Here is a 26,012-nt window from a genome sequence, read left to right on the forward strand (position 1 = left end):
TTCTGCATTCTAATGGAATAGAATGGACACAAGGACCATTAAGATCAGCTTCCAATGTTGCCTCAGCTTCTTTTTCTTTCCAGTCTCAGATTTTATACAAAGATTAATTTAGGGAACTACATCAGGTTAACGCAGTTTCTAATGATGTTAAATATAACCTCAAAACAGTAAGGAGTAGCTTGAAAGTGAAAGTGTTAGTCGCTCAATCATGTCCGGCTCTTTGTGACCCCATGGACTATAGCCTACCAGGCTTCTCTGTCCATGGGATCTCCAGGCAAGAATATAGGGGTGGGCTACCATTCCCTTCTCCAGGAGATTTTCCCAATTCAGGGATCGAGCCCAGATCTCCTGCACAGCAGGCAGATTCTTTTGCTTAGAATATAACAATACATATAATTTTTCTCACAGGAAAAGCTAGCTGTATAAATAATTTTAAAGTATCCCATTCCAAAATTAATCTTCACTGTAAATATTTTGGATGACTGAGTATTCACAGTGCTTTTATATTGTAAAAAATATTTTTAATTGAGAATAAGTATGCATTGTCACGATTGACAGTAATAACCAGGTTGTTAATATTAAAAACATTAGGAACATCTAATGTGCTAGAGGAAAAAATTGTATACCTCCATAAGCATCTTTTCTTTAAATACATGATTCAGAAGTCCAGAATGGAAACAAGAAATATTTATATTAGATATGTTTCCCTTTGTGGGGGTTTGTTTTGGCAACTTTAGAAAAATTCAGTCCAAGTTTTGGACATGTAAATTTGCCATTGCAGTTATTTTGTTGTTGTTTATTTACTAAGTCCAAGTCCGACTGTTTTGCAACCCCATGGACTATGGCCTGCTAGGGTCCTCTGTCCATAGCATTTCTCAGGTAAGAATACTGGAATGGGTTTCCATTTCCTTCTCCAGAGGGTCTTCCCAACCCAAAGATCAAACCTATGTCTCCTGTTTGGCAGGTGGATTCTTTATCACTGAACCACCAAGGAAGCCCTGCAATTATTTAAGTACATTTAACCTTATTTATCTATTCTCAAAATCTTACAACAATTCAAGGACCTCTTTTTTGGTTTCACTCCAAAAATTAATGATAAAGGTATAAACTCTGCTTGATATTTACTCAACACCCCCCAAAATAGCCATCACAGTATTTCTGTCAGCTTTGTATCCATAACTGCCCCATGGAAAGTTATATGAGCCTCATGGGCACAAACACATTCATTAAGTGTGAGCAAAAGTCACAGCTTTCATGGAGCATGGTTTCTGTGTTAATATCTATTTTTTTTAGCATATCTGAATTTTCTCAAGATTTTTTCCTTTAATATTTAAGAAAAGTATTCAGAAATACGTTAGAGTGATTTTGCTGAAAAGTAAGTTGTAAGCACTCAAATCTCACTTTTGCTTATATGTGTGTGTGGCAGTTGGCAGAGAAACCACTCATTCATGATACTATGAGGTTTATACTGTATTTATTTTAGACACCTAAATGTGAGGTAAAGCTAAGCTGCTCGGTATGTTATATTTTCCTTACTGGACACTATCCATGTCAAATTGTTTCAAAACATAACAGCAAAATGGAATATTATATTCTGGGTGTTTTTTAAAACCACTAAAATAATTTTAACATCATGCATGTTTTGGAGCAGATTTTGAAGCAGAGTGAGATGGAATTGGATTGACTGCCTATCAAGGAGATCAGCAGACAGTACAGTGAAGATGGATCTTGGGTTAATTCTGAGTCCAGTGTGAATAACTGCACTGTACTTTCATTTCAAAAGTGTCATCTCTTGGACAACAATTTAAAGATGTGGCAGTGATTTATAAACAGCGAAAAGGTCATTTTTTTAAATCTATATAACTTTCTTTAATTGAAAGAGTGTAACAGGGAATTTTCTTGGTGGGTAAGAATTTGGTCTGCAAAAACACATACCTTTGTGCTGAGGTCCATTAAAGTCTCCCTATCAGGACAGATGCCTGAGCCTAACCCGCCCAGGGCGTAGGCAGAACGGATCATCACCGGGTAGCCAATGGTGTCTGCTGCCTTCAGCGCATCCTCAATCTGTCAACAAGAACACAGACTCAAGGCTGCAAATGCTGACCACACTAGCAGAAAAGACCAACCAAGAGAGTATGGTGATTCAAGTGTATCAGTTTATTTGCAGAAAAAGACATGTTCGATTATTACCTCATCACCTTCTGAAAAGTATTATTTTAAGGATTTTAAGTTAAATTTTAGGATTTTTTAATGTGTAGTGAAGGCTCTTTTCTAATCCCTTTGGGGTAAATTTTATATTGCAATATAAAAAATAAAACAATGACCAAAGGCAAAATAATTGTCATTAATTAGAGAATGAGGACCATCTTGAAATTTTAAATTCAGTTTAAAAGTCTTCATCTCCTAACAAAACAAGGTTTTCTACTACAGAACCTAACTGGAATGCTATGTAGAACGAGAGTTTTCATTTTTCAACTTCAGTCAGAGAGTAGTCCCAAAAGCTTGGAATTTTTTTTTTTTTAACTTACAGAATACAACATATGGTGGCTATATTTTTCTGTCATGGAATATTATTACTCTACCAATGGGACTGTAATTACACCTTTCCCATATGCCTGTTTCTCATCCTAAGGAAGCAAGGACATAATTAAATCGGGCAATGAAAGACTAAATGTATGGCAGAAGCTTTCCAAATGTTCAGCAGAGCTATCCTGGGACTATTCCTGATTGACAGCTTTGCAACATGCTATGTACTTGATAACACTCTTGTCTGAAAACACACATAGCCCATTTTTAGTTGTCCCAGCAGTACCTGCCTTATTCCAGATTTGCCTGTTTCTACAATGGGGAAGTTGCATCAGAAACTGCTTCCACTACCCCCATTTCACTGACTGTATGCCTGTAATCAGGAATAAAGTCACAGACAAAAACAGATGTACAGAAAGTCTGACCTTTTCCTGGCACCTGGTAGAAGCTTATCAATAGGTATAGGACACAATGGAACTTGATTAAGAGAAATGCAAAACAAACTCTCCTCTTTAAATAACTAAGTCACAGGTTTCTCAATTATAAATATTACTGATTAGATCCAATGGCTTTTTTTGTAGATGGTTTTATTGTAAAACATTTATTACATTCTAACAAAAAATGTAAAATCAATAATTTCCCATTTGCAGGACATTATCACAAAATGTGTGACTGATCCCAGGAAGAAGGTAAAAATTACTTTGGCATTTCAAGTTGATATGGTTCTTTGTTTTGATTCAGGAGATCTGGTACTCAGGGCACTTCAGCCAATGATAAACCACATCACCTGTGGGTATATGCTTCCCTTTTCATAAAATAAAATATTAATATCTCTCCCTAATGTTTCAGTATTGAATGTTGCAATTAATACACAATGTCTCTGAAGTACTAACACATTTCTGGAAGAAAATATATGCAAATAAAACACTTTATTATTTATCGGCATGACAAATCATTCTCTCTAAATGCAAGACACATAATGGCCCTGCTTCTCTAGAATAAAGATTTCTTACCGATTCCACTGCAAAGCTTGGAGCAATCTTTTCATTAATCTCATTCAGTTTGTCTGAGAACAGCTGTCTATCTTCTGTGGCCATAATGGATTCAACTGAAGTTCCCAGGACTTTCACGCCATATTCCTTGAGCACACCTCTCCTGAATAATTCCACTCCTACAGAAGAACAAAATAAATAAACCAATAAATAACAATAATAAATAAGCAAAATAAATGTTTTTTTAAATATCTTATGTTTTCTATAACAGATATCTGAATGCAACTTTTTTTTTAATCTTTACAAAAAGCCCCCACTGGCCACAAAAGAATTACACTTAGGGTAAAGAAAAGTTTTGAAAGAAAAATTCTGAAGATATTTTAGCAAAATATTTTGTTGGTGCTAAAGTATCTTCAGAATTTTTTTTTCCAAAAAGTTTTTGTTGGTACTGGGCTTTTCAGGTGGCACTGGCGGTAAAGGACCTACCTGCCAATGCAAGAGGTTTAAGAGATGTGGGTTCAATCCCTGGGTTGGGATTGAACCTTTGAGGAGGGTTTGGCAACCCACCCTAGTATTCTTGCCCACAAAATCCCATGGACAGAGGAGCCTGGAGAACTACTGTCCATAGGGATGCAAAGAGTCAGATATGACCGAAGCTACTTAACACACACATGTACTTTGTTGGTGCTATTATTACATGTATGTTCACTTTTATTCTCAGAATAAAAATCATTATTCTAATTAATAAAAATCATAGGATTACTGTAAGGCTTAAGATTTTAGTATATTTCCTTTCCTTCTAAGTAAAGTCTATTCCTATAATGAACTTCTCTTATTTAAATAATCACACCGATGTGGGTATCTATCTGGGCTAAAAATTATCAAAATTGTTTGTGTTCCCACTAACTTGACATCTAATTTTGGCTGCTTTTTACAGTTGATATACACATTACATCACCAACTGCTTCCTGGAACTAGCAATGGGATTCTCAATAATGATCTATTTCTAAAGGTTTAAAACATTTCAAATAGGACAGAGCTTGGACTCAGCAGTTGTGTGAAGGGATGATAGAGAGACTCATCTATGTGACCGTGAAAATATATGTGACACATAAGAGCACAGAGCACTCAATCCATGTTAATTCTCATTTTTCATTCATAATAGTTCTCAGAGTTTCACTGGAAGCAGAGAAAAGCAGTAGCATGGGACAGAGGAGGGAACTCAAAAAACCTACTTAACTACCACAAAGCATTAAAGCAAAAGGTTTCCCTTTTGTCCCCCAGCTGTCCTGGGAAATAAACTGGTAATATTCATCATGTGACATTATCAGGTGACTGTTTGCTAAGCTTCCTCACACATAGGAAAGCTTTTATGAACACATAGAGCACAACTGTTAAATAAATTTAAACCAATTGTTATATATAAGAACATAAACCAAAACTCTGCAAATAAAAGAACTCACCACAATTCAGAGCTGTCTGGCCACCCATGCCTAGAATTAACCCATCTGGCCTTTCCGCTTTGATGACCTCTGTGACGAACTGAGGGGTGATGGGAAGAAAGTAGACAGTATCTGCTTGCTTTAAGCCCACTTCATTGGTTTGCACTGATGCAATATTTGGGTTCATCAGGACAGTTTTGACATTTTCTTCCTGAAAGAAGCAAAAGGATCTAGAATCTTAACACGTGATCTAAAGAGAATAGTCATAATTCAAATGAAGAGTATTATTGGGTAACAAAATTTTAGGTTATTCCATGGGCTGCAGAGATCAGTAACAGGACCACTGTGAATGGCGTTAAAAGATGACAAACATTTGGTGAAAGGAAGAAAGAAAATTGCTTGCAAATAAAACTATCCAAAAAGAGCTGCTACCTAATGACAATCATTCTAAATTCCTTGTCACTACATGTATCAAGCAAAGCTGGAGATGTTTTCTATAGAATTTGACCAGAGGTCCGCAAATACTACGAAAATTTGCAGCTCAATTGACCCTAAAAGAATAAAATATTCTGAATTTTTCTGAATGAATAAAATATAAAATGGGAAAAAAGATAACATCAAAACTGCTTCCTTTTCTAATGTTTCTTGAAAAATAACATTGAGCATGTGCTTTAAATGCAAGATAATGTATTCCCATCTAGCTGGAAGCACTGAGAGCCTTCTGCTGGTTTCCATTTTCCTTAGATTTTCATGCTTGCTGTAGCGCTTTGACAAAGAGCATTATACAACTGTTTATATGTATTATATAAAAAGAAAATGACCATATGGCAAAAAAAAAAGAAAAAATAAAAATTTGTGTGTATATGGGTGTGTGGAGATACTCACAGCCCTATCTCATTCCTGACATCTGGAGAGACCCCTAAAATAATTCTTCATCTATGGTACTAAGGATAATAACTTTATAAACCAGGATAAGGGTGACAGTTAGTAAAATAATTATTATGAAATATAGCCAGATGGTTCTATTTTTTACCCATCGACATATCAATTTTGAACTCTTCTAAAAAGTCAACAAAATATTCAAGTGAAAGTATAGAAATCATCCTTGAAAGCCCTACATATCCTTAGGGAGAGGGCCTGAATGAAAAATGAGATATATTTCATGCTACCTTAAATTTAAATAGTGCCTTAAAAGTTGTGATGCTCTTTTTACTAAATTTACATGATTTTTATAGCAAAAATGTAAAAGAAAATTTCACCTTACAGATGAAGAAATTGAGATTCAACAAAATTAAGTGACTTGCCAAAGATCACATAGGTGATAAAAAACAAAATTAGGACTGTAATCCAAGTCTTAGGATTCAAGTCCTATGCCCTTTCCTCAATATGAGTCCTCTCTAAGAATGTAAGGAATTATTTTTTAAAAAGAGTATTATTAATAAAATATTGAATGGATACATATAGATAAGCATATGCATTTAAAATATGTTAGAATTTAAATAATTGAGTCCACATGAAGAACACATCATTAACAGAAGTTATAGAAGGTCTCACTGCTCTAGAAAAGTAACAACAGAAAAGTATATTTGTTAAGTATTTTCCTGAATGTGCCATACAATGAATATAGTTATTTTTATAAATCAAATTACATAGAAAAAGGTCCCATAAATGCATGTAATGAGCTTCTATTCATTTTAAAACTTAGAAATAATTTCAAACCATCTTAATAAATGTTACATCATTTTTTCTAATATAGTTCCAGCTATAAGATATGCATAATCTAAGTTTTAAAATATTTAGTTCATAAATTCATCTTTATTAACCTCTTAATTAATCACTGTACTATATCTAACAATTCCTATTCTTCATCTAAAATGTATAACTTCACCTTTTGGATGCAACGCATATAAAAAATATTAACACAACCTATGAAAATATTAGTTCTTAATAAAACTACCAGATAGGATAAAAAAATTGGAGGCTAGTTAGATATGTTCTAAACTCTGAACACATTCAAATTGTGTTCTAACCAATCTTAACCATTGGACACCCACTAATTATTTATCTAAAGATAAGTTTAACCTCAACACAGTGAAATAGAGGATGAGATGGTTGGATAACATTACCAACTCAGTGGACATGAATTTGAGCAAACCCCAGAAGATAGTGAAGGACAGGGAAGCCTGGCATGCTGCAGTCCATGGGGTCACAAAGAGTGGGCCAGGACTGAGCTACTGAACTGAACTGAACTATGAAATAAGGTACACGTTGAAAGTGTACACAAAAAGCATGTGTGCATGTGGGTGAACACACATGGGTGTATGGAGAAGAGTATTAAAAATAAAAACAAATGGAAAGAAGAGTAAATAAAGTATTTGGGGCAGGGGGCTGTGTCTATTTTCAACAGACATCTGTCAGGAGAAAAATCCCTGTATATAGAATACTGAATAAAATAAAGAGAAAAAGGAAAAATTTGGCCATCTTTCACGTTGGTGGGCCTCTTGCTGCCTTCCCTATGTAGCTCTCTCCTAGCCAAATCTCTTTGTAAGAGTGGCTTGACACCACAAAGACTGGGGCAAGGTCACCGAGAGCGCACATTGCCTTTGGGTGGCCTGATTAACACTAACATGTGGACTATTCTGGACATAAGGACACCAAAGAGAAGCCAAGTTAGTTCTTCAACAGAAGTAGCATACACGTACAGAGAGTTTTCTACAGGTTTATTTTACTATGATAAAGATGGGGGAGATTTCCAGAGACTAAAGAAACAGGGAGGATATTCTTCGCAACTTAGTTATCAAACCCTCTATTCCACTCAAAAATCCAGTTACACCATCCTGGTAGGTCATCCAGTTCAAGTCACAGATGGTGAAATTAGGTAGCCCACAAGAACGTCTAAAGCTTTGACAAAAGGCATTGTTGCCTTTGCTCCTCTGGTTGGATCTTCCCCGTTTCAACCAAAGAGAAGTCTAAAGCATCCCTTAGAACATTCAAAGTACTTTACAGCACCAGGTATGCCCAAATTCTCTTTCACACAAAAGACAAATATGCTTTAAAAGCTCACTGCCTTAACAAGTAATATCTATAGTGTAGACTTACATGTTTTTAGTTTAAATAGGGATATCTTAGATAAATTTGTAGATCAATTCAATCTTCTTAATTTGCAGGTGTGCACAGTTGAAAAAGTTAAAAATCTTGTCTGTGATCAAACTTCCTTTTATATAAGATGTGTAAGGAATAGTGAAGGAAATTAATTATAATGACTTTGAGAAGAGGTAGTGTCATAAATCTAAATCATAAAATACTAATTAGACTCATTAAAGGGAGTATATTAATTCCAGGAAAGATCATGGTCTCTCACCTTCATGGCTTTTACAGCTTGCGATCCCGAGTAATCAAATTCACCTGCCTGACCAATGGACAGACCTCCTGATCCTAGGATAAGGACTTTGGAAACCTATAAGTAATAAAAAAATGACATCACTTTTATTACTAATATGGGGAAATAAGTCATTTTTAAGTATGGTAAATATAAACTATGCTTTATGTGGGGATTTAAAGTACAATGTTTTGAAATATACAACACATGAGTAAAAAGATCAACAATGCAAACATCTCAAAAAGCAATTTCCAAAGATCATGAAGCTTTTTTCATTTAAGCAAAAAATTTTTGGAAGATGTCTACATTTTATTTAAACATATATAAATATCTAAAAATAACTACACATATATGGAAATGTATATCTATATGTGTTTATAATAAATATAATTTATATATAATTTTTAGATAATCTCCTTAAAATTTAATTGGCTAAATGTATTATTATTCCATGGGTTTCTGCTGGACAAATAATGGGCATAAGCAGAAACAAGCCTGTGAGCCTTTCCTAACGAATGGAGAGAAAATCCAGAAGGCAAGGGGAAACAGGGACACCTTTATATTTACATTTTGCCTTTACTTTGTGGTTCAATCCAGAAATATTTACAGAAAATACAATAATAAAAAGATCATGTTTTAGCTACATACTGGAATTCATACAAGTTATACATATGACTTCAAGCAAGTAATAATACTGCTTTTTTTTAACCACAACTGCCAAGCCACTCAGAAGATGTTCTAGGTCACTAAGAGACAAGGACTTAGGAAACAGTCTGTATTAATGGAGTGCCTGCTATGTGTAATGCAATGTAGAATCCCAAGTTCCCCTTTACCTCACCATTTAAAAAAGGAAGGCATCTGAAAAGTATGAGTTGATATTAAGAGAAAAACACTATATGGTGGATGGCTTCGTTAGCTATGGAGCACCCACAGTTTGATTCCACATTGAATGGCTGGATTACCTCCAATCTTTCCATCTCAGTAAAAGAGGCTGTCATAGAAATCTTTAAAACAATCTAATTCAACTTATCATTTTATGTAAGCATATAAATCAAGTATTTTTATTCATGATAAGAGGATTTTACATATATGTGTGTACGTGTGTGTATATATATACACATAGATAATAAATATGTATGCATATATATGTACATGTATGTGTGTACATATATACACATATATAAAATATATGTATATGTACATATATAAAATACATATATACACACATATATGTGTATATGTACTTAAAAGTACACCTATAGCCTTCTACATTTTATGTAATAATGATGTGTGCCTTAACTTTGAAAGAAATGAATGAAACCTTTTCATATTAACATACATATTCAAATAAATAAGGATTCAAGTCTTATGCTATATTAATTCTTATCTATCTGCTCTTTAGAGGTAAAACAATATTATTCTGCTCATGATGTTAAATAATAGATCTTATAGTTAAAAAAATGTGACCATCTATAATGACTATAGTCTGAACTGTATCTCAAACATGCATTGGGCTCTGGTTTATTGAGTAATGGACAATCTTTCAAATTTCAAATTAAATTAAATCTTACTCTTTATTAAATTATTTTTATTAAAAATGTTCTAGAAGAGATGAATTTTAAAAGACATGATTTTTAAATCACAACATGAAGATTCTAGTGAACATCCAACGACTCATGTAGAACAGACCAAAGATTAGCTGCTAAAGTGATGGGTGATTGCAATATTACCAATCATCTTTCATAGACATCAAAACAGATTATTTCATTCACTTAATAAAGGCATCGCACAATAGAGAAAATCCAAAATACATACACCAAAAAGAAGCCCACATATACTGACCTCAACTCGAGATGCTACTAGGCCTGGCTTCGGTAGTACTGATGTAATGGTGGTTCCTTTCTCCTTCTTTATCAGTGAGAAAAAGGAATCAAACAGGTACTAGAAAAAATAGAGCCAACTAGTTAGAAATTGTCAAAATCACAAAATTGTCATTTAAAATATAATATGTCCAGTTCAACTTGAACTTTAGATAAGCAACAAGTAACTTTTTAGGATAAGTATTCTTATGCAATATTTGTTTGGGGGTAGGGGTTGCCAAAGCTAGCAAAACTAAATATTTACTGCTATAAGAATTAGATCAAATAAACACTTCTAACTGCTCATGTTAAATCCTATTAAAAGAACATTTTCAGCAGACAATGAACATTTCAGATAATGCCTTCTGAGAATGTCATTTTCAGCCCCTTAATTATGAAGCATTTTCTTCCTCTAAATAAAACTCTAGCTATGCAAAAGAAAAAAGGAAGCTTTATTACTTACGCACCCTACAGTGAGAAATAACTGGATTTTTAAATTGTCTATCAGGTCTAAAAATATCTCTAAAGATTGTGTTACATATACAAATATTTCTAAGATTCATAAGCTTTACCATGAATTTATTTCCACTGTTGCACTAGACATGACAAATTTCAACAAATATATTCATTTTGCAACTATTTGGCAGAAAAAAAGAACTAAGTGAGACCAGATATCACATATCTTAATTTCAGTGTTCCTAATCTGAAGTACTAATATAGGCAAATAATGTAAACTTTAAGTTAAAAAAGTATTTAGCACACAGTAGGCAATAGATGTATATGTATGCAACTAAATTTTATTTTTGAGTGTAGGTAATATTGTCCTGACTTTGGCTCTTAAGAACCATTCTTTCCTAATAATATTAAAACAAGAACAAAATATAAATATCTGAAAAGGGCAATTCAGGGATGAGGAAGTAGAGTCTACAAAGGGAAAATTCCTATTCTCCTCTTCATTTTGCCCAACTGTCTTTTCTGGGAGCATCTGCTGACAAGGAAGTATTGCCAGTATCACTACTGCAGGCCCTAGCATGTATAAGAGGAAGAGTCACTTCAGACTCCCCAGACTTTTCTGAATATCTCCACAAGCCCTTTTTGGAAAGATGTTCTTGAACACTGAACCAAAAAATCACACAAAAAAGTAAAAATATTAAATTAAAAACAAAACTCCTCTAGGCGTTCCTTATGGTTCTTTGCTTAAGCGATCTGACTCATATGTGTGTGAAAGCGTACCTTCCCCACTCCCCACAACCCTGCTCTTCTTCTTGCTCCTGTTGCTGTTTACTTTCCCTTTATGGCTACACAACCAGTTGCCATAGGGATTTTTGTGAAGTCACAGATGGGGGATTAAAATTTCATTTCAGTTATGAGAACCAGAGAGCAAGAGGGAATTCATTTGCATAGTGCAACAATTGTAAATTTCAGAACTAAATATATTAAAATGATAATCATTTAAATAAAAATCACATTGCATTAGTTTTTTAAGGGCTTTTCGACTTCAAATTTTTAAAAAGATTGAAGTTTCCTCCATGATAATCATGGGGAAATTTTTCAAACAACACAGGCATTATCAAAGCACTCTTTTTAAGAATGTTCTGTACCGAGACCACCTAGGTAATTATTTTAGTTTCTCAATTTTTCATATATTTCTGATTGTAAAAAATGTTACTATGTAATAGACCTCATCTTTCTGACATACCTCAGTGTCTGTTGGCCCTGGGCCGACTTCTGGGTGGAACTGCACACCAAAGAAGGGTTTGCTCTCGTGCATAATCCCCTAAAGGAATAAGAAATTGGAAGAAGTTCATACAGTAACAGTGAATATCATCCAGGAATAGGTATGAATCAGTGGACAATGACATTTAAATTTTCAAAACTAAGTTGAAAGTTTGAGAACGTTCAAAAAATAAACAGTACTAATAAAAATAAACCAATAAAGACTCAACCGATGTTCCCCTATTTAAAAAAAAAAAAAACTAGCTTGTTCTATAATATTTCAGGCCCCTCTAGGCTCTGATCAGAATCAACTCAAATCTTCTTCTTTTCTCCAACTCCTAAATTACTTCTCCAAAGGTTTCTCAAAGGCTACTTCAGTGCTGAGATGCAAAGACCTGCCTAGACTGGTCCCAAACAGATCTCCTTCCACCAATCACCCATTAGCAATGAATGTGTAAGACAGTCATTGATTAACCACTCAAATTGTGGATCTTTAATGAGTCAACTGGCAAGGGAATAAGACAGAAATGACTTTTTTAAAAAGCAGAGGGCTATGGAAAATAATCTATAACAGGAATTATTCCACATACATACCCTAGAAAAGCCCATGTAAATAAGGGAAAGGTATTTGCAAAACAGAGTACTAAAACTCCTGAATTTGTCTTCACTCACTTACCTCATTTGTTTGATCATTAACGTTCACAAAAAGTGGTTTCCAGCCAGCAGGAAGGGTGCTGTCCAGGGCATAGCCGTGATTCTGAGCAGTAATGAAAGCCTGTCTGTTTGTGATATTCAAAACAGGTTGATTCTGCCCTCTGGATAGAAGAGGTGAAAAAGAATATAGGAAAGGAAAAGCAAAGAAAATAACATAAATGCACTAGATGTAAAATAGAGAGCAAGTAAAGCCTATTAAAATTCAAAAGTTTCAATTGCTCAGTGAAAAATTACTCCATGAGAAAAATCACAGATTGTTAATCCGAATAATTTTAGCAAATTTTTTTTAAATCAATTCAGGAAGCTTTGTTGTGTGCTAGATATCAGGTCTATTAAACTTATATGATCAGTTTTATAAAAGGGGAATTGCACTCATAACAAAAAGTTAAGATATGCTTACTAGCTTAAAGACAGACAAATATAAGCAATTCCTTTCAAGGGTGCTACAGTAATTTTAAGCTATAGGAGAGTACTCGGGGGATAATAAAGAGGTTACTCCTCAGTCCTGAATCATTTTGAATTATACTTCATGTGGAGGGTGGACTGGGAGAGAAAGTTCCATGTTGAACAAATTAACATCATTTAGGGTAAGGAAGTAAAACCAATGGGATCTGAAGATTTCTGGGTTCTTGAGTTATACTAGTTTCATAATACTGTCAGTGCTCTGAAATCAAGCTTAAAATCTGGAAAATTTCCCTTGGAATAGCATTTGATTGAGTATTATAGCTTCAATTTATGTCAAGGAAAGGAAAATAACTTTAAATTGTGACCAAATTATCGTTAGAGAAGACTGCCTTTCCAAAATGTGATAAAAATGGTATCAGGTAGTCAGACAACTGCGAACCATGTAATAGTGTGGTTATCTATCTATTCTGAAGAAAATGGCATGTAAGTTCTCTAAGCCTTTTTGGTTTAGTTACTAACAGTATTTCAAAGCCAGTCTGACATGTAAACAGAAGTATAACTGCCTTACCTGTTGGCCATGGACATCTTGTAGACTTCGGCACCAGCAGCCAATCCTGTTATTAAATTTCCTGTACTGATTCCAAATAATGGTTCCTTGCGATCACTCTCTAAGATCTAAATTAAGAAAAAAGGTTATTAATGCAAAAGATCAGGTCCAAAAAAAAAAAATACAACCTCTGAAGAAGTAAAATAATGCATCTTTTTCCCCCTTAATTTGCAAGGTAAAGAAAATAGTAATTGAATAAAAAGTTAGATTATGAATAAGGACAGGATTGACAATTCGCAAGCAATAAAATTCAATAGAATGTACTCAACATCCAGACTAAATTAAATCTAGTTTAATATTTCTCTAGAAACGCGAAAGTCTTATAGGTCCCAAGGTCATGGTGAGTGACACAAGTTACAATTTTATAATTATTCAGACAACACACTTGGAAATCGAACTCCAGTTCTCAACACTCACAGACACAATCCCAGCTACTCTGCCTGACGGTCTTTGCTCTTTCTCCTGTAGATCTCTCTCCTGGCTTGTCCCCCCATACACTATCTGTGCTGACATTACCTCAAAAGTCACAAACAGAAGTACTAAAAATATTTTTGTATAAATAAAGTACATTACAGAACAGACTCCCTCCAGTTCACACACAGACACACTCTCCAGGTTCACTATACCTTTTTGACATTCTGAATTAGTGGTTGTGCAAGAGCTGGGTTGCCAGGCCCTCCAGCAATTAAAAGCCCATCATACTCCATCTTGGTGAAATCATGATTCCAAGGCACCACATGCACTTCTGCCCCTCGCTGGAGAAGAAACGCAAGAATGGTCAACTGGGGACTTCCCTGGGGGTCAATGGTTAAGACTTCGCCTGCCAATGCAGGGAGTATGGGCTCAGTCCTTGGTTGGGGAGCTAAGATCCTCATGGCCAAAAAAACAGAACATAAACAACAGGAGCAATTTTGTAACAAATTCAGTAAAGATTTAAAAATGGCCCACATCAAAAAAAGAAAAAGAAAAAACTTTTTAAAAAAGAATGGTCAATTTAATAATATCTTCTTTGCCAAAGTGCTTATCCTTCTCTTGGCTAATTATTCCCTAAAGGGAAGGGAAACAGAGTACATGATTCAAATAAATAATGCTAAGCATAAATTCTTTAGGGTGACATATTTTGTGGGGTATAAAGGGACCCTACAATAAAATGTGTAAAAAATAACACTTAAGTTTTGATTCTGAAAACATAGATAATGCATTTTCGCATACTTCCTCTCACTTCAGGAGGTTGCAAACCTAAATGCTTCATGACTGGGCACACAAGAACGCAGGTTATCTTCACTTACTCCAGGAAAAGGAGTGGCAAAACAGAAGATGAACCCATTTCCTCCAATATTTATTTTGGTCCACCTCTCACCTTTTTCAATTCCTCATTTTTTTATCTTACCAAATTTTAATTCGCCTTCTTTCCTGGAATTTTTCATGTCTGTATTCTAATAGAAAAATTAGAACTTTTCTATACAAAAGTGGATGGAAGATGGCTTTGATTGTTTTGCTAGAAGCATTTACCAAGACAAGAATTTGAGAGAAAGAAGTTTCTTTGGAGAAGTTTCCAAGAAATACTAATAGCAAGCAACATGGTGAAAGACCCTAATAAAGTATGCATTATCAATCAGATACCACAATGCACAAATATAGCTTCGGCTCACTGGGGAACTCTGAGAGGCAGTATAGAATATTCACCTAAAAACAGCCTACTCGTGTGGCAAAGGAGCTGGGGAATTGACACTGTCATTGATTGGGGCTGCTCCAGGGATCATTAATTCTATATCATTTCCTGCCTGCCAGCAGCCTCCAACCAACCCAAGAGAGCCCTCAGGCAACGAGATGCAGACACTTGCAATTGGAAGATGGACAAAATGGCTTAAAATGATAAAATAAGAGGGTCATATGGCTAAGCCATCTACAGCATCTACTGTTTAAGAGTCCATGCACATTTTGTTAATAAAATTAATCAGTGCTTGTGCCATGTATCAGAATATCAATCAGTAAGTGAAACGAACAGTCATCATTTTCTTCTGCGTGTTGTAGACTTTGAACATTTTTGGTTTTTATTTTTTTATTTTTATTTTTTTTTTATGAAACAGTCAAAATTTATTTCAAGGAAACCAAAGTATCTATGTATATGCTGTCCAATTTGCCACTAACCACAAAGGTTTTTAATAGCAATCTACATCTCTAATTTTAACAGGGATAAATGTATTATCTCACAGACCAAAGGCAGCAAGACTATATCATCTGACATTCTGAGAAAGTATACAAGCTTTCTCTGAAACAGAGAAAATCAGATTAATACTAATGATCAGTATTACACACCCCCATCCTTGAGATGGAACAAATTACTCACCTTTACTAATAAGCGGATCACATTGTTTTTTATCCCACAGTCTACAGCTACCACTTTCACGGGATTTCCTTTGCCGTACACCTTGACAGCCTGCCGTTTTAAAAACCAGAGTCAGAGGGAAGGTCCAGCTATGAGCAACACACCAATATCATAAACACATCTCAGGATGCTCTGCACTTAGTAACAGACTGATAGCTAACTACTAGGGAATGGTTGGCAGTTAACAATCAGTTTGTAAGAAAGACATAGCAAATGCCACAAACTCTATCTTGTTCATGAGAACAAAGTATTTTGCTGTTTGGTATAAAATGTTGATTACAGTAATAACAATTATCCCTAAGAAATTTGTTGCTTCCATAATTAACAAATATTTTTTCCCATGTTTTGCCTCATTAACAGCCAGTAGCAATGGAATTTCCAAGTATTATTGCCTGATTCAGCACTAACAGATGTAATAATAGATACATCATGCTTTAAACACCTCTTGATCCTCAACTTGCAATGAAGTTTGGATGAGGTAGAGCTATTGTGCATTAGGTTTAGGAAGTGGGGCTAATGGATAAAATCAGTCTGAGTCAGAGGAATTGCTAAACTAGTGTAGACCACTGGTCCCTTTAGGTTACTGTGCAATCATTTGCATTTAAATGGTAGACTTCATAAAAGGATCCCAGAGCATATCATAATCATTATGTATGTTTTAAGTACTGCTTGGAGTCAGATCCATTTTCACAGGCATTTACCCAAGAAGCAGTTTTCCAAAGTCATAAAAGAAGAAATAATAGAAATAGAGAGAGAGAGAAAGCCTAGAGGGCTGGGTGCCTTTACTGGTTTCGGCTTCAAGAGTCAGCAAACACATTCTGAATTTAGGATGATTTCGAGGTTTCTTAAAAGTTTTAGATGAAATTTGCAACCTGGTCTCTTCACAAGCGCACCATATACCTTCCATACAGAATGACACAAGTAAGCAAGACCTCATAGAAATAGGAATACATGAATTTGCTAGGACTCTCCAAGAGAGAAATACATTATGCAGTGTTTTTCAACCTTATTTGACCATAGAATTTTTTTAAGGTGACTTTCTCCAGGCCAGTGCTTCTCACATTCAGGAAATGCTACCCCAAGTTAGTTCTAAACGCTAATAAAATTCTATAAAAATAGTCCTCTATCACTGTGTTTCATCTCTTCATAGGGAAGTGAAGTGAAGTGAAGTAATTCAGTCGTGTCCAATTCTTTGCAACCCCATGAACTGTAGGCTCCTCGGTCCGTGGGATTTTCCAGGCAAGAATACTGGAGTGGGTTGCCATTTCCTTCTCCAGGAGATTTTCCCAACCCAAGAATTGAACTCGGGTCTCCAGCATTGTAGGCAGACACTTTACAGTCTGAGCCACCAGGGAAGTCCTCATAGAGAAGTGCGTTGAAATCTCTATCTCCCATTTGTTTAGGTGCGTGCTAAGTCGCTTCAGTTGTGTCCAACTCTGTGCGACCCTATGGACTGTAGCCTGCCAAGCTTCTCTGTCCACAGGATTCTCTAGGCAAGAATACTGGAGTGGGTTGCCATGCTCTACTCCAGGGAATCTTCCCAACCTAGGAACCAAACCCACATCTCTTACGTCTCCTGCATTGGCAAGCAGGTTTTTTACCACTAGAGTCATCTGGGAAGCCCCCTATTTCTTTCTCCTATTTGTCTAAACCATCTTGCTGTTTCTTTTCCTGCTATTGCTGGTCAGTCTGAGCTTTCATGACTTTTATCTGAATTAACTGCAATAGCTTTCTAGTTATTTGCTCTTTATTGCAGTTTATTTTGCTCCAAAATGTTGCTGATTTTGGAGTTCAGTTGATTCATTGAGTCAATAATACTAAACCCTCTAGCTCTAGCCCTGTCCATCTCCACTCAACTTTAGCCAAATGTGAACAGCTGTATTTGCGAACCTGTTGGTCAGACACACCGAGTTAAGCATAACTTTTCAAACACACCATATTGTTTCACACCTCTGTGCCTTTCAACACATGCCATTTCCTCTGCCTAAAACAAAGCTCTCCTAGTTCTCCATCTACTGACTTACTCTTTTTGTCTCAGGACAAGCCTGAATCCTCTGCAGGGACTCCCCTAATCTACCTCTTTAACTGGATGTTTCCCCACACATGACCTTATGATGCCTTGTGCACATTCCAAAGACAGCATTTATTATAGTCTTTGCCCCATGATGATAGCTTGTTTACATACCCCACCAAACTCTATGGTCCCCAAAAACAGAAACTATAGCCCAAGAGACTCACAACTTTAATCAATATCAACACAGGTATTGATTTTGTAGAATAGTTGGATGTATTCTATGCCTTCTTATAAATATACAATATACATATCTCACTTCAGACAGAGTGGTACAGTCGTCATGAGGAACACTAATTTTTGAACACAAAATCTTCAGTGTGCACAGGAATTCTTTTCCCTGCACAAAATAACCTCAGATTCTTATTACAATATTGTGTCTGAATTCTATAAACTGCTCTCAACTCTCTGGCAGACCATTAGCTCTGACTACTGATTGTCACTGTACCTATCTGGCAATTGAATGGCCCTTGTATTTGACATTTTAAAGTCTTGAGTGAAGGAACCACAAAAAGAAATAAGAAAAATTAAAATAATAGTAAACAGACTCTAAATCAAGCCATGCAAGTTCCCTATAAGTAGAAGTTGCTAACTTTAAATGCACTGCTTTTGCAATGTATCAATGTATAACCATTTTCCCTTCAATTCTGATGCTTGTGGAAGATAATTTTTGCTTAAATGTAGATTTTGGTATTACAGAATAGGAAGATCTAAAGGGAATAAAATAAAACCACAAAATATGAAGGAAAAGCTCTCACCTTGGTTGAAACCTCAGCAATCAAATTTTGCTTATTTGGATCCACAAAATCCACAGACTGACCTTCAAATTCAATCTTCCCAAGCATGGTACCCTATCAAATTAAAAAATTAGACAGTTAACAGGGGGCGATGATGCAGGCGCTGGCAGGATAAATTCACAGGAACTTATATAGCTGCTCCAATATTTAGATGTCTTTATAACTACTCATAACCATCAGCAGATCTTTATCTTCTCAACTTGAAAAGATGAAGCAGTTTGCATGGTACATTTTGGAAAACATGCCCGGAAGTAAAATTACTTCTTTTAGGGCTGAGATAGTCACCTGGGGTAAGCAAAGTCAAAGGATAACAGAATTTGGATTGCCAGGAAGTGCAAATCAGAGTATTTAGTGTACTTATGACCTAAAACTATTTTGTTGGAGATGTGGCAAGATAATAGATTGAGACAAAGAAAGGAAATCTAAAACTTGCTGAAAATTGAAAAAGAATGGGAATATTTTTAAACAGTAAAATTCACACACACACACACACACAAAAGCGAAATATTGTATAAGTCACAAACTTTGAGAAATGGCAATGAAAGTTTCATTTTTTGTATATGCTAATAAGGGCTTGAACTTTAGAGAAGGCTTAACCTTCCATAAAGTTTTCACAAATTAGCCTTGCTAGCCAGAACATGGCAAATGTTTTCATATTATTCTTTGCTATCCTGTGATTAACTTATTTGTTAGTAAATCTAGTTTGAACTATTTAGACAAATGGTATATTATGCTTAGTAATGAAGACTTTATTGAGAGGGGAAAAGATAAAAAAAAAATGACATCATGTTTTGTAACAAAGACTTTGTTGAGGGGGGGAGGAGATCAAAATAATTTACTGATTTGCTTGTCTCCAAAGAAATTGTTGCACTGAAGGTAGTAGAAGAAAGTCTTTATTTCCCTCTGAAACATATTTCTTAGGAGAAGAAGTAACTTGGGAGTGAGTTGATGCTAGCACCTCATCCAGATGGTTATTTCAGTGTGATTATTACAACCAGAGTACCATCTCAAACTCTGGGAAAGACAGTGAAAACCACCTTTCACTTCCATTAAGTTTCATGGTGGTCTCCACTTACTTTTATAGTCCAAATCACAGAATTCCTTGACTTTATTTATGGATCCCTAATTTTGAAATTTGGTTTTCTGTTCTTATTCCCTTTTACTTAAAGCATGCTGAATGAAAAACACCCTTACTCTTCAACCCGAGACTCAGAGAACATACATTTTTAATATGAGCCCATATTACTCATAATCAAATATAACAGGCAGTACTACTATTTTGTCTTGCTAATCTATTCTGCCAGATTTTGAAAACCTAACTACCTCTGATAAGAGCAGTGCTCAGTCATGTCCGACTTTTCGAGACTCCAGGGACTGCAGTCCACCAGTGTCCTCTGTTCATGGAATTTTTCCAGACAAGAATACTGGAGTGAGTTGCCATTTTCTACTCTATTGACAAAAGCAAGGTTCACCTTAAACTAATATATCATATGAAAAACATAATATGGTTTGATATTTTCCCAAATTACTAAGCCTGTCTATATTGTATCCAATCTGCCAATTCTACAGCTTGAATTGAATTTCCCAATTTTATTCCCCTCCCATCTGGCACTCCATCGCTGTTTACTGCTCCCACAACATCATTGGGCTAAGAAAATGCAAAAGTCCAGCTGGGATGTATAATCTGCATAAATAATCTAGAACATTTATTCTCAAGAAAATCATGGAGGAGGGAATGAAATCAGAGGTAGAGTAGAAGGACTGCAAACATTCTCTCTGTCTTCCTTCTGGTCATAAGTATGTAGCCATGTTCTTATTTTTAAAGCTTTCTTTCTGTTTACAGAGATCCTGAGTCCATATATATTCTAGTAAGGAATCTACAACAGATTTTCTTGGAGAACCTTTTTCACTTTGAAATTGTATCTTTCTTTCTTTTTCAAGAAAATAAATAGAATATAATGAGAAAACTTTAATGGCATTTAGGGTATTTAGTTAACATTAATGAGATAAAGTTTCTTTCTGGTCTGGGATATGAAGGTTTCATGTAAGAAAAAACTGTCCACCTCTTATAACAAGGAGAAGGAAGCAGACGGTGATGAGACATTCTCAGAGGAAGGGTCAAATATTTCAGCAAGCAGATAGAAAAGCAATAGACAAACTTACCTTCATCTTGGTCACTGGAACAATTTTAAGAAAGACTAATCAAGGTAGCACATAGAGGACTCATTTAATACACTCACAAATTTCACAGACTCCTTCCAAAGGACTAAACAGGTAACAGCCCTAGTGCTGCATACTTCCTGGTTTGCATTTTTCAGCAGGTAGGTATTCAATTTAGGCAAAATTCTTATGCATCTACTTACCTTCTCCACTTGCTTCACTAGCCCTGTCACATGAGCTGAATCACCAAGACTTTACTTGGGATGGTGAGCATAGAGTGGGCACTCAGGTAGCTACTGCTGAGGGAATTACTCTCAAAACCACTCATGAACAAACATCCCAATCAAGTATTCAGTCTTGAAAGTTACATCAAGTAACTTTGAAAAAGTAAAACAGGATGACAGAGACCCAAATGACAGAAATGGGCTGGATTTGTTCTTTTACATACCAATGGGTTTCCTGGGCACTGAGAAAAAACATACATATATATGTATATATACATGTATACATGTACATAGATATATGTATACATATATGCATACATATGTATGTATGTGTATATATGCATATGTATGTATGTGTATATATGTATGTGTGTATGCATATATACATACATATGTATATATACATATATATGTATCTATGTATACATAAACATATAGATAAGCATAGATTTGGCTAAATATGATTACAATACCTTATCTCGAATTATTTTAGTCAGCATTCTTGTATCCACTCCATAAATTGCAGGGACCTGTGGAGGAAAAAAAAAAAATGTAGTGACACTAAAATTGGAGGAAATTAGGTCCAGCTTAGTGTTTTCAAGTTGCCAGCTTAACATCATCTATCTACTTGAGCAGTAAATAATTTCCCTGCTCCTTCTTTTCTCTGATCTAGCATGACTGTGTAGTGAGAACAAGGTAAATTGCTGTTCTTGTTGGGCACAGGACTCTTAATACCCAGACCATTCCTCAGAATGAAAAATGAGAAATTCTGAACATCAATCTTCTACTACAGTTGTGTTGCTTTTAATCCAGGATGTTAAACATGTAACACAATTTTATATATACATGTATATTTTTAAATGACAGAATTTGTGAAGCGAACTTCATAAGCAAAATTACATAAATTATATGCAAAGCCATGCTTCTGGCACATAGGAGGCAATCAGGGGGTTTACCTGGAGGTTGTTCTAGTTGTCCGGCCACTCAGGTGTGGCCAACTCTTTGTGACCCTGTGGACTGCAGAACATCAGGCTTCCCTATCCTTCACCACCCCCCAGAGTTTCCTTAACAAGCACCCCTGTTAAATTTTGCCTAAAATTTTGCCTAAAATTAGTCAATCAGGCAACACCTCCACTTGATTTAGTTTCTTTGACTAGATTAGATAAGGATAGACGTGGTATCTATCCCTCATATCCAGTTTTGCTTTCTGTGGTTTCAGTTACCTGCTATTGCCAATAGTGTAAAAATATTTTTTAAATGGAAAATTTCATAAATAAACAATTCATAAGGTTTCAATTGTGTACCATTCTGAATAGTGTATGTGAACCACCACTTTGTCCAACGAATCCCACCTTGAGTCATTTAGTAGCCAACTGAATTACCAGGTTTATGGCTGCAATATCTCAGTGCTGAGTTCAAAAAGCCCTATTTTACTTTACTCCAAAGCACAAGAGTAGTGATGCTGGTAATTCAGATACTCCTTTACTGTGCCTAATTTATAAATCGAACTTTGTCATAGGTATGTATATACAACAAAAAATACGGCATTAGCATATATGTCAGTTCAGTTCAGTTGCTCAGTCGTGCCCAACTCTTTGAGACCCCGTGGACTGCAGCACACCAGGCTTCCCTGTCCCCACCAACTCCCGGAGCCTAATCAAACTCATGTCCCTCAAGTCAGTGATGTTATCCAACCATCTCATTCTCTGTCGTCCCCTTCTCCTCCTGCCTTCAATCTTTCCCAGCATCAGAATCTTTTCCAATGAATCAGTTCTTTGCATCAGGTGGCCAAAGTATTGTAGTTTCAGCTTCAGCATCAGTCCTTCCAATGAATATTCAGGACTGATTTCCTTTAGGGTTAACTGGTTTAATCTCCTTGCAGTCCAAGGGACTCTCAAGAGTCTTCACCAACACCACAGTTCAAAAGAATTAATTCTTCGGTGCTCAGCTTTCTTTATGGTCCAACTCTCATCCATACGTGACTACTGGAAAAACCATAGCTTTGAGTAGACAGATCTTTGTTGGCAAAGTAATGACTCTGCTTTTTGATATGCTGTCTAGGTTGAACATAGCTTTTCTTCCAAGAAGCAAGCATCTTTTAATTTCATGGTTGCAGTCACCATCTGCAGTGATTTTGGAGCCCTCCAAAATAAAATCTCTCACTGTTTCCACTGTTTCCTTATCTATTTGTCATGAATTTAGTTTTCTGAATGTTGAGTTTTAAGCCAAGTTTTTCACTCTCCTCTTTCACTTTCATCAAGAGGCTCTTTAGTTCTTCTTCACTTTCTGCCATATTAATATATATAGAATTTCGTACTATCCACAGTTTCAGGCATCCACAGGCGGTCTTAGAACATATTCCCCATAGATAAAAGGGGAAAGGGCAGAGTTAAGAATGAGGAAACAGATTCTAGTTCTTTTTCCTTCAGCCAATTATCTGAGTGATGTATGAGCAAGGTGCCTTCCCTCACCCATCCATAGAAGGAGGTAAACTGGCTATAATTTTAGACCCTGTTCCACTCTATGTGCCTATGATTATGGAAAAAGACTCAAGGCACATTTTTAAAACAAGCTAACAAACCATGGGTTATACTTAAACTATTAATTCTGACACAAAGCAGCTAGAATATCAGGTGCCGACATAACACGAAGGAAACATTAATGACAACTACAAAGAGGTAAATTCAGACAATGATTGAAAGAAACTAGAAAAGACCTGGGAGATCATACAGATGCTTTATTATCTCTTTTAATATTTACCAGTAATAATATCCAGGAAACTAAGGTCAATATTTTTTTTTATTCGTTAGGAGGAGGCAACATTGAGCCCCAGTTAGCAGATGTTTGGGCTTCCCTGGTGGCTTAGATGGTAAAAAAAACTGCCTGAAATGCAGGAGATCTGGGTTCGATCCCTGGGTTGGGAAAATCCCCTGGAGAAGGGAATGGCACCCCACTCCAGTATTCTTGCCTGGAGAATCCCATGGACAGAGGAGCCTGGCGGGCTACAGTGCATAGGGTCACAAAGAATTGGACACGACTGAGCATCTAAGCATACACATGTGGTAGATGCTCATCGGAGTGTCAGAATTTTTTCAGGTTAATATTCTGCCAATTACAGACCCAATAGCAACTTAAGAAATAGCAGCTATTATAACGGTAGAAATGAAGTATAATATAGAAGGTCCATTAAATCTAATTACTCTAAGTATGTCTGACATTCAACCCAGGAGAATACTCTTATTTGATTAGAAAATAATACTCAAAGAAAGGCAGATATAGGGTTTCCCAGCTGGCACTAGTGGTAAAGAACCTGCCTGCCAATGCAGGAGACATAAGAGACGTGGGTTCAATCCCTGGGTGGGGAAGATTCCCTGGAGGAGGGCATGGAAACCCACTCCAGTATTCTTGCCTGGAGAATCCCATGGAGAGAGGAACCTGGTGGGCTACAGTTCATACGGTTGCAAAGAGTCTGACATGACTGAAGCGACTTAGCATGCAAGGTAAAGTTAGTAACTTTTTTTACTTATTGCTTCAAATGAGATGATATCCAATTATGTCATTGAGTCATAACGTTTAAGCCCAAAAAGACTTGATGGCAATCTGTTTGTTCACACTCATTAAAAACTAAAATTAAGAAAGTATGGTATGATTGCATGACCAGAGCAAGGTCACACAGCTAGGTAATGACTGAGCTGGTACTAGAATCTATGCACAAGTTACATATCTAGATCCTGGTTAAAACGGGAAGGAGTAGTTAAGTTGTTCCAGACTACAGAGAATTCTAAAATTTTCTCTAACTTCTTTGCAGATTGAGAAAGGCTTCCCTGGTAGCTCAGTTGGTAAATAAACCGCCTGCAATGCAGGAGACCTCACTTTGATTTCTGGTTGAGGAAGATCTCCTGGAGAAGGGATAGGCTACCCACTCCAGTATTCTTCAGCTTCCCTTGTGGTTCAGCTGCTAAAGAATCACCTGCAATGCTGGAGACCTGGGTTCAATCCCTGGGTTGGGAAGATCCCCTGGAGAAGGGAAAGGCTAACCACTCCAGTATTCTGGCCTGGAGAATTCCATGGACTGTATAGTCGATGGGGGTCGCACAAAGTTGGACACGACTCAGCGACTTTCATTTTCACCAAGCATGTATGAGTGCCACCTAGTGGATAAACTGAAAATATAATCTCACAGGCTAGCAAAGCAATGCTCAAAATTCTGCAAACCAGGCTTCAACAGTACATGAACCGTGAACTTCCAGATATTCAAGCTGGATATAGAGAAGGCAGAGCAACCAGAGATCAAATGTCTAACATCCACTGGATCATCAAAAAAGCAATAGAGTTTCAGAAAAACATCTACTTCTGCTTTATTTACTACACCAAAGCCTTTGACATTGTGGATCACAACAAACTGTGGAAAACTTCTTAAAAAGATGGAAATACCAGACCACCTGACCTACTTCCTGAGAAATCTGTATGCAGGTCAAGAAGCGACCGTTAGAACTGGACATGGAACAACAGACTGGTTCCAAATAGGGAAAGGAGTATGTCAAGGCTGTATATTGTCACCCTGCTTATATAACTTATATGCAGAATACATCATGTGAAATGCTGGGCTGGATGAAGCACAAACTGGAATCAATAACCTCAGATATGCAGATGACACCACCTTATGGCAGAAAACAAAAAAGAACCAAAGAACCTCTTGATGAAAGTGAAAGAGGAGAGTGAAAAAGTTGG

The 26,012-nt window shown here is 36.1% G+C and overlaps 1 protein-coding gene across 1 annotated transcript in view; it reads right to left on the minus strand.

Annotated features, from left to right (window-relative positions):
• Positions 1 to 26,012, minus strand: part of CPS1 (carbamoyl-phosphate synthase 1) — a 139,056-nt gene that overhangs the window by 84,128 nt on the left and 28,916 nt on the right. Inside the window, exons 5-16 of the mRNA XM_065930654.1 lie at positions 21,755 to 21,811; positions 18,859 to 18,951; positions 15,991 to 16,080; positions 14,267 to 14,395; positions 13,602 to 13,708; positions 12,591 to 12,729; positions 11,898 to 11,975; positions 10,182 to 10,280; positions 8,322 to 8,417; positions 4,982 to 5,171; positions 3,540 to 3,697; positions 1,936 to 2,064 (exon numbers count right to left, since the gene is read on the minus strand). Coding sequence (XP_065786726.1) covers positions 1,936 to 2,064; positions 3,540 to 3,697; positions 4,982 to 5,171; positions 8,322 to 8,417; positions 10,182 to 10,280; positions 11,898 to 11,975; positions 12,591 to 12,729; positions 13,602 to 13,708; positions 14,267 to 14,395; positions 15,991 to 16,080; positions 18,859 to 18,951; positions 21,755 to 21,811 — 1,365 coding nt within the window. The remainder of the gene's footprint in view (positions 1 to 1,935; positions 2,065 to 3,539; positions 3,698 to 4,981; positions 5,172 to 8,321; positions 8,418 to 10,181; positions 10,281 to 11,897; positions 11,976 to 12,590; positions 12,730 to 13,601; positions 13,709 to 14,266; positions 14,396 to 15,990; positions 16,081 to 18,858; positions 18,952 to 21,754; positions 21,812 to 26,012) is intronic.

The sequence above is a fragment of the Muntiacus reevesi genome, chromosome 3 (genome assembly GCF_963930625.1).
Source record: "Muntiacus reevesi chromosome 3, mMunRee1.1, whole genome shotgun sequence".
Lineage (NCBI taxonomy): Eukaryota > Metazoa > Chordata > Mammalia > Artiodactyla > Cervidae > Muntiacus > Muntiacus reevesi.